Raw genomic sequence first — 9425 nt, 5'->3', positions numbered from 1 at the left:
ATTTTCATACCGGTATATGCATGAAACCAACATGGATTAAAAAAGATTTTTTAAGAGTTTTGCACTTTTAATCATCTTGGACATCCTTTGCGTTGGCCCTTACATTCATACACCTTAACACACACACAGACAGGGTTAATTCAGGTTGATTGGGACACTTTTTTTCCAGTCATCTCAATGGCAAAAAGTGTCTCAATCAACCTGAACTCACCCTATATATATACACACACACACACACACACATACATGTACACACACACACACACATTTCAATCATTACACACATATGTGTGTGTGTGTGTGTGTACAATTAATGATATATATATAATGAATGATATATGATGATATAAATATATATATCATTTTACACACATACATATACACATACATACATACATATATATACACACACATATACATATATATATATATATATATATATATATATATATATATATATATATATATATATATATATATATATACATACACACACATTATATTTAGGAATGAAACCGCACAAACCCATAATAATTTATTTGCTCACAACATGAAACTCCATTAAGGTTCTTTTTTATTCCATCCATAAATAACTGAGCCGTCATGAAGGGCCTGAACGTCTACAGCAGGAGTCTGATATCCAGACAGATCGAGCCCTCCTGTGTGTGTGTGTGTGTGTGTGTGTGTGTGAGAGAGAGAGAGAGAGAGAGAGAGAGAGAGAGAGAGAGAGTGTGTGTGTGTGAGTGCGGCTGTGTTTGTGTGTGTGAGAGAGTGTGTGTGAGAGAGATAGAGAGAGAGAGTGTGTGTGTGAGAGAGAGATAGAGAGAAAGAGAGAGTATGTGAGTGTGTGAGAGAGAGAGAGACAGAGAGAGAGTGTGTGTGTGAGAGAGAGAGAGAGTGTGAGTGTGTGTGACAGAGAGAGAGACACACAGAGAGACAGAGTGAGAGAGAGAGAGAGTGTGTGTGTGTGTGTGTGTGTGTGTGTGTGTGTGTGTGTGTGTGTGTGTGTGTGTGTGGAGTGGGCGGATAGCTCTGATCCTCCTGCGTTGTGTCTGGCTGGAGTGTTTAGAGATGCAATGCACATGTAGGCAGTCAGTGTGTGTGTGTGTGTGTGTGGAACAGATCACAGCTCTTCTCTTCACAGTCATCTCCTCTGGCAGAAGCTCTTCAACGCCGACAGGTGAGAGATCTCTTACACCTCTACCGATCCCGCAGTGTGTGTGTGTGTGTGTGTGTGTGGTACAGTATCTTTACATTCATGCGTTTATCCAGAGTGACTCGACCCCGCGAGCGCAGCTTCAGTTCCTCGATCTGCCGTCTGAAACACTGATGCACACAGTCATTTTTATTTCCAGATAACAGTTTATATCCGCACAAATGTCCTCTCTTACGATCTAATGACTTTTCATCGCTTGCGTAATTAAATAATATGGATAAATTAGTGTCTTTGCACAATTCTGCTGTCATTCAGTACCTAAATATTAAAATTAAGAATATCTGTTATGTAAAATAAAATATGATTTTTTTAAAGACATTGCATTGATTCAATTTGCAGATCTTGTGAAAATTTTCAATGCTAATTTATAAGCACTTTTTAATTAAACGTCGTCTCTGAATGAGTCATAATTATGAGATAAGTCAAAATTGTCAGTTGTAATGAGATTAAAGTTAAAATTACAAGTCATAATTATGAGATTAACAGTTAAAAACGTACTAAATCATGAGATAAGTCAAAATTGTCATAAGAGTTATAATTGAGATTAAAGTCTCAAATTGTGACAAAGTCATGATTATATTTAAAAAGTTGAAATTGACTGTCATAACTTTGTGTAAGCCAATTATGAGATGAAAAAGATTAAATTATGAGTCATAATTATGATTAAAATCAAAATTGTCATTAAAGACTCGTAATTATTAGATTAAAAATTCACAATTGAAATTGTGACAGTCATGATTATATTTAAAAAGTTGAAATTTTGAGATAGAAAATCGAAATTATGAGTCAAAATTGTGACATTCTATCTCAGAATTATGAGTCAATTTCAACTTTTTAAATATAATCATGATTGTCACAATTTTAACTGTCATAATTTCGAATTTTTTGTCTCATAATTATGAGTCTCATGACAATTTTGACTTTTAATCTCACAATTTTGTAAATCAAAGATGATGAAAGAGTTGAAATTATGCCAGTGATGAATTCCAGCTGATGTCGAGTGATGAAAGTCTCTGATCATGTGTTCTGATCGAGTTCTGGTGTTCTCTCGTCAGTGCCGATGGCCTCCAGCGCTCGGATCCTGTGTGTGATCCTGTTCTCCTGGGTTCTGCTCTCGAGTCCGACCGAGTCCAAGCGGAACCGAGGCGCGATCCCTCACCCGGACAAGAGCAAACCGAACGAGTCGGACCAGAACCAGAACCAGAACCCTCATCAGGATCCTCAGAGAGGCAGGAGCCGAGGCTCAGAGGAGGTTCTGGAGTCCAGTTCGACCGAGTCCAAGCGGAACCGAGGAGCGATCCCTCACCCGGACAAGAGCAACCCGAACGAGTCGGACCAGAACCAGAACCCTCATCAGGATCCTCAGAGAGGCAGGAGCCGAGGCTCAGAGGAGGTTCTGGAGTCCAGTCAGGAGGCGCTGCACGTGACCGAGCGCCGGTACCTGAAGCGGGACTGGTGTAAAACCCAGCCACTCAAACAGACCATCCACGAGGAGGGGTGCGTGAGCCGGACCATCATCAACCGGTTCTGCTACGGCCAGTGCAACTCCTTCTACATCCCCAGACACGTGCGCCGAGAGGAGGGAGCGTTCCGGTCCTGCTCGTTCTGCAAACCCAAACGCTTCACCACCATGAGCTTCACTCTGAACTGCCCCGACCAGCAGCCGCCGACCCGGAAGAAGCGCGTGCAGCGGGTCAAGCAGTGCCGGTGCATCTCCATCGAGCTCGACTGAGGGTCCGGGTCCGGGTCCGGGTCTTGAGTCTCGGGTCCGGGTCCGGGTCTTGAGTCTCGGGTCACTGCAGGAGAAGGAACACAGCAGAACCGGATCCGGACCGGGCCGACAGTAAGAACACAGCAGAACCGGAGGAAGAAGCACAGGGGACATGCTCTGGGGAATACTGGTTATCACATGAGAAAAGACACCATCATTATGAGATTAAAAAGACAAAATTATGACATAGACAATCGAAATTGTGACCAAGTCATGATTATAATATTTAGAAAGTTGAAACTGACACTGTTATAATATTGAGACAGAAAGTCAAAATAATGACAGTCAAAATTTGTGACATAATAATGTCAATTATGAGATAAAAAGTCGAAATTGTCATACTAAATCATAATGAGGTAAGTCAAAACTGCCATATGAGTTTTTGAGATTAAAAAGTCTAAATTATGACACAGAAAGTCGAAATTGTGAGAAAGTGAGGGACAGAACACAAGCTGTGGGGAATCCTGGTTATTATCACATGAGGAAAGACATGGTTATGACACACACAGTCATCATTATCACATAAATACATAGGCGAAATTTGTGACGTACTAAAAATTGACATTCTAAGTCATAATTATGGAATAAAAACAGTTTCATACTAAATTATAATGAGGTAAGTCAAAACTGTCATAAAAGTAATAATTATAAAATTGTAAAAAAAATGTTTAGAAAGTTGAAATTGACACTGTCCTAATTTTGAGATAGAAAATTGAAATTATGACAGTCAAAATTATGACACAGAAAGTCAAAATTGTGACAAAGTCATGATTATAATGTTTAAAAAATTTAAATTGACTGTCATGATTTTGAGATGGAAAATCAAAATTATGGCAGTTAAAATTGTCACATACTAACAAGTAAATTAAGAGAATAAGGTTGAAATTATGACAGGTATAAATAATTATGAGATAAAAAGTTGAAAATTTCATACTAAAAATCTAAATTGTCATAGAGTCAATTATCAGATAATGTCATAATGAGATTAAAAAGTTGACATTCTAAGTTGTAATTATAAAATAAAAAGTTTGAAGTTAGTTAAAAATAATGACCTGCTTGAGTCAGTTATGAGATAAAGCCAAGTCAAACTCTGTCATAATTGAACTTTTTGTCAATTTTGACTTTTGATGCCAGAGCTATAACTGTCCATTTCATAATTTCACTTTTACACAATTTTTTTTTTATCAGTTTGACTTTTTATGTCATAATTCTAACTTTTTTTCCCAAGTCATAATTTTGACTTAGCATGTCATAATTTCAACTTCAACAAAAGCATGATTATTTTGGTATATGTGGCATAAATGTGCTTCCATAAGCACTGGACACACACGTGATCATCTGTCACCATTACACGCGTTTAACATTTAACACACGCATGTGAACGTCATTCTCACTCGAACACTGATGATGTGTGACCCTGGACCACAGAACCAGTCACATGGGTCAACTCTTTGAAACTGAGATTCATACATCATATAACGCTGAATAAATAATCTGTCCACTGATGTGTGGTTTGTTAGGATAGGACAATATTTGTCTGAGACACAACTATTGTAAATCTGGAATCTGAGGATGCAAAACAATCGAAACATTGAGAAAATCTCCTTTAAAGTTGTTCATTTATGTTCTCGATTGTGCTGCATTCACTCACAGAAATACATGTTTTATATATTTACGGTAGGAAATTTACTAAATATCTTCATGGAACATGATCTTTACTGAATATCCTCATGATTTTTGGCATATAAGAAAAATCTATCATTTTGACCCATTCAATGTATTGTTGGATATTGCCACTAATAAACCCGTGCGACTCGAGACTGGGTTTGAGATCCAGGGTCACACATTTGCTTTCAAAACTCATTTTCCAGCAATCAACAGGTTTTAAGATTCTTTCTAAACTTTTACATTGGCATGAAAAGTGTCACTTCATCTTAATCTTCTGTTTTAAACAACATTTTTATGATTATTAAACACGCAGAGATGCATGGAGGATTTCTGCTTTTATAAATGGAAAGGACTCTCGTTTGATCAGTCACTGAAATGATCCTGCATTGCATTTCATGCTTTCAGTGGATCAGATTGACGTTTGCTTCTCAGACGTTCATGCATTCACGTGAAACATCTCAGAGGTTTATGAACTGAATTGCATGATGTAATGGTGCCAGATGAAGATCCTCACGGTGAATGTCTTCATCTCCACATGTAGAGCGTTACGGACTGATAGTTTCCACTATGTGGAACGACTTTATTTAATGTGACAGAACGAGACACTGTTGTTCATGTTTCTGCTGGATTGCTGTGAATGCTGAGTTTCTTCATGCTATTCCTCTATTTATAATATCAGATAAAAACATTGAAAGATTATATGCAGTTTAGTTGTGAAACCCAACGTTATCACACATTTTGTTTTTAAGTTGTACAGATGTTGTGTATAATGCTTGTATGAAGATCATATTAATAAAAGGTCAAACATGTTCACCCCTGACCTCTTTCTCTCTCTGACAAACACATGAAGGCCGGCGATTAAATGCTTTAAAATCGACTGAAACCAAATTATGTCTGTCTAAACGTGTAACTCAGATTTAGAAACGAACATTGCATTATTGAAACACTGACAGAAAATGTAAATGTGATTATGAAAAGCATCAAATGTGATTTTAAATGTAAATATTTTTTGATAATATGATGAAAATAATATGCAAAAAAAAAAAAAAAAATCAGAAGACACATTTTCTTGATTTTTTGAGATTTTTGACAATCTTTAGATTTTTCCTTTAGGATAAAGTTTATTGCACCTAATAAATGAAAAAGTATCACAAAAAAAGTCAATAAAATCAGAAATCTGACAGTAATAATAATGTTCCAGGAGTTTTTAACGTGTTTGACGGTGGAAACACATTTAGGCTTGTCATAAAATAATTGGATAAATTAAAGAATTCAACATATATGAACTCACAGGGAAACATCCTCAAATCCTCAGAATATCATATTCCTTAAAACCTTCCTCCTGTGAATAAATAGGGCTTTGAGTTGGTCATCCACTCATTTACACACAAAAACATCATAAAATATACAGACACTGTAATATTTCACTGAAATATGATTCATTTCATGTTCTCCAATAAAAAAAAGCTGGACTGCAAATGTGCATGGACATGATTTGCACGTTCACTTTTCCAAACGCAGGATATTGCATAGAGTGTGAAAGAGCGTCACACGTCATCAAGTATATTCTGGTGTGGAACAGCAAGGCGGGGATGTTCTACTCCGGCTCAAACACGGAGACGTCGGCCCTTCACATGTTTTAGTATAAAACAGAAACTACTCACTCAGTTGTGTATCTGAGGCCGTGTGTGATGAATATGAGGCACTGCTGATGAGAGACTGATGTTGCTTCACGACCCATTAAATGTGTTTAATAAGAGTTTGTCTTCTCACTGAAGGCCTTTCATGCAGAGCCGAGGCTGTTTTCTGAGCGGCTCCTGCGGTCACTGATCTGAGGTCAGCCGTGCTTCAGATGGACGGCACGCCGGCTTCTTTCTTCCGCAGTCGCTCTTTCTGTCAAACACATTTTCAGCAATTATTTACATTTGCATTGATGCACTTTTGTCCAAAACGACTTGCATTGCAGTCAAGGTGAACGTTTGTTTTATCGGTTCATGCATTCGTGGAAATTAAACCTGATCTAGGCATAATTCAATAACTCTAACATCAATAATATCTGGTGAATTCAGGGATCTGAAAGCAGAAATATCATTTAATTACTAGACAAATATATTACAATGGTTAAAAACAAAAAAATTAAGATAAAAAAAGTATATATATATATATATATATATATATATATATATATATATATATATATATATATATATATATATATATATATTAGAATTAATTATATAATAAGAATTCTGTATGAAAATAAAATTATGTAAAATTAAACTGAAAAAAATTAAGTTAAGATAAAATAATGAATATATAATAATCTAATTAGAAGAATGTATGAAAAAAAAAATAATTACAGTGGTTAAAAACTGAAAAAAATAAGATCAAATAAAAATAAATTTGTATATATCAACTGAGAACAATAATATAATTAGAATAAATAAATATATAATTAGAATAAAGTATTAAAATAAGATAAAACAATTTTTTTTCAATTAATTTTTTTAAATTAATGAAAACATTAAGTTAAGATATATATATATACACACACACACATATATACATATCTTAACTTAATGTTTTTATTAATTATTTTTTTAATACATATTAAAAAATATCAAAATACATATATATGCTGAGAACAATAATAATTAAATTATCACAATAATATCTAATTAGCATAATGTATGAATGTTATGAAATGAAAAAATGAAATCTAAAAATAAGATAGAATAAAGTAAATTAAATGATCTAAAATTATATAATATATAATAAAACCTGTCATTATAAAGAGAAATCAAAAATATTTTAAAACTAAAACTAAGAATTGAATTGTCATTTTATTAGGCAAATAACAAACTGACACAAATAAAGTCTTTATTCACACATAATAACCAAAAAAACGTAATATTTTGTATGGCGTCCTCTGGCATTCTTGCTGGCATTGTTTTCCTGTACAGTATTTTCCAGTCTCTGCTGTTATTGACCTCCAAATAGTTTCTAGTTGCTCCCGAAGACTTGCTTTTGATGAAACTTTTGTGTGATCTATCTCTGAATCCACTCTGAATCCACTAAATCCCACATTTATTTAATGGGATTTGAGTCCGGACTTTGACTCGGCCAACTGTGACGAATAAGAGGATTTGTGTTCGCTTCTTCGTGTGTTTGTGTGTGTGTGACTATTAAAGCACATTTTCCTCCAGAATCTGAAGATCTTTCTTCTGGTGTTGGACATGAGAATGAACACGTGTGTTATGACTGTATTAAACTCGTGTAAACAGCCGTACATGAGGAAGAGTGTGTGTGTTTGTGTGTGTTTCCTCACCAGGCTGTTTTCGTTGATCTTCTTCGTCTCCACTTTCTTCTCCGCTGTGATTTTTTGGACTGTTTTCTGAGCTTCTTTCAGTCTAAAATGAAAGAGTACAAAATTAAAGGATTAATTCAGCAAAGAAAAACAACATTCTGTCATCATTTACTCACTCAAACGTCTTATTGGATAAATGTACCGCCTCAATTAAGCGTTTTTAATGTGCATTTTTAGAATTAATGGTCATCTTGCCATTCCTATCCATTGTTTTTTATGCAATATCTCGAAAAATGATTGGGACACTTTGAGCTGATCATGTTTTGCTGAAGTGTGTTTTCTTTAATTGCTAATGCTCTTTTTACACACAGACTGAACACAATGAAGCATTGCTTGGTGATTGGTTGAGCTAAACTGGTATTATCTAATTGTGTAGTTAAATTTAACAGCTGACAGATATTCAACATAATTCATGTGTGAGACAGTCTAACAGAAGGACGGACAAAACCAGTCAAATATCAGCTGAGTTCTGCTCATATTTTACTACCGTTTTCTAAACTATAGCGAATAAACTATTCTCGACTTGACTTGAATAAACTGATGATAATGTGAGAGATGTTGAAGGAGTGTGAGTGAATGTTGGTTTGGCTGTAAAAATAGGTGAATGGAAACAGAGCTAGTTCATGTACTCTTGCCAAACGAATATAGAAACATTAATATATAAATAATATTAATAAATAAAAATAAGCAGGGTTTGAGCGTTATAAAGACACGAGGGGCATTAAAGAGAAGAGCTCGAGGTCCGACACACTGTCAAAGTCTCGCTTTATGACCCGGTTAGCAGGACCATCCCTCGGCGTTCCTGTGTGTGTGTGTGTGTGTGTGTGATGAACACACTCATGGTTCCTCACCGCTCTTTGGAGATGCGCTTGTTCTCGCGGGTCCAGGTGCTCTTGAAGTCGTTGCAGAACTCGTACCAGAGCATGAAGACGTAGTTTGGGGAAACGTCCTTCTCGCCAGACTTGGGCTTGAGCCCGAAGAACGTCACCATGTCCTGGAAACTGGAGGAAACACACACAGAAAGTCAGAGAGAGAGAGAGAGAGAGAGAGAGAGAGAGAGAGAGAGAGAGAGAGAGAGAGAGAGAGAGAGGTGATATCTCTGTTCTCACAAGGGAATGAAGAGACGCTTTACACTCAAACAAGCATTTTCTGTGAAGCTGCTTTAAAACAATATGTATTGAATTGAATTACTGTGATACTGCATCTATCTATCTATCTATCAATCAATCAATCAATCAATCTATCTATCTATCTATCTATCTATGTATGTATCTATGTATCTATCTATCTATATCTATTTATCTATCAATCTATCTATCTATCTATGTATGTATCTATCAATCTATCTATCTATCTATCTATCTATCTATCAATCTATCAATCTATGTATGTATCTATGTATG

The 9425-nt window shown here is 35.6% G+C and overlaps 2 protein-coding genes across 2 annotated transcripts in view; one reads left to right on the top strand and one right to left on the bottom strand.

The window, feature by feature from the left end:
* The first annotated feature begins 930 nt into the window (after positions 1-930).
* On the top strand, positions 931-5467 carry grem1b (gremlin 1b). The gene is made up of 2 exons (XM_081393966.1): positions 931-1180; positions 2272-5467. The coding sequence occupies exons 1-2, from the start codon at positions 1072-1074 to the stop codon at positions 2946-2948; spliced, it is 786 nt and encodes a 261-aa protein (XP_081250092.1). The 5' UTR covers positions 931-1071; the 3' UTR covers positions 2949-5467.
* A 267-nt stretch (positions 5468-5734) lies between these two features.
* Positions 5735-9425, bottom strand: part of LOC308707681 (formin-like) — a gene marked incomplete at its 5' end in the record, with an annotated part of 62834 nt that continues 59143 nt past the window's right edge. Inside the window, 3 exons of the mRNA XM_081394298.1 lie at positions 5735-6548; positions 7984-8065; positions 8874-9023. Coding sequence (XP_081250424.1) covers positions 6504-6548; positions 7984-8065; positions 8874-9023 — 277 coding nt within the window. The 3' untranslated portion in view covers positions 5735-6503. The remainder of the gene's footprint in view (positions 6549-7983; positions 8066-8873; positions 9024-9425) is intronic.

The sequence above is a fragment of the Scardinius erythrophthalmus genome (genome assembly GCF_964197995.2).
Source record: "Scardinius erythrophthalmus genome assembly, chromosome: 19".
NCBI classification, from domain to species: domain Eukaryota; kingdom Metazoa; phylum Chordata; class Actinopteri; order Cypriniformes; family Leuciscidae; genus Scardinius; species Scardinius erythrophthalmus.
Note: the sequence above shows the minus strand (reverse complement) of the source record. Positions and strands in the feature narration are given on the sequence as shown.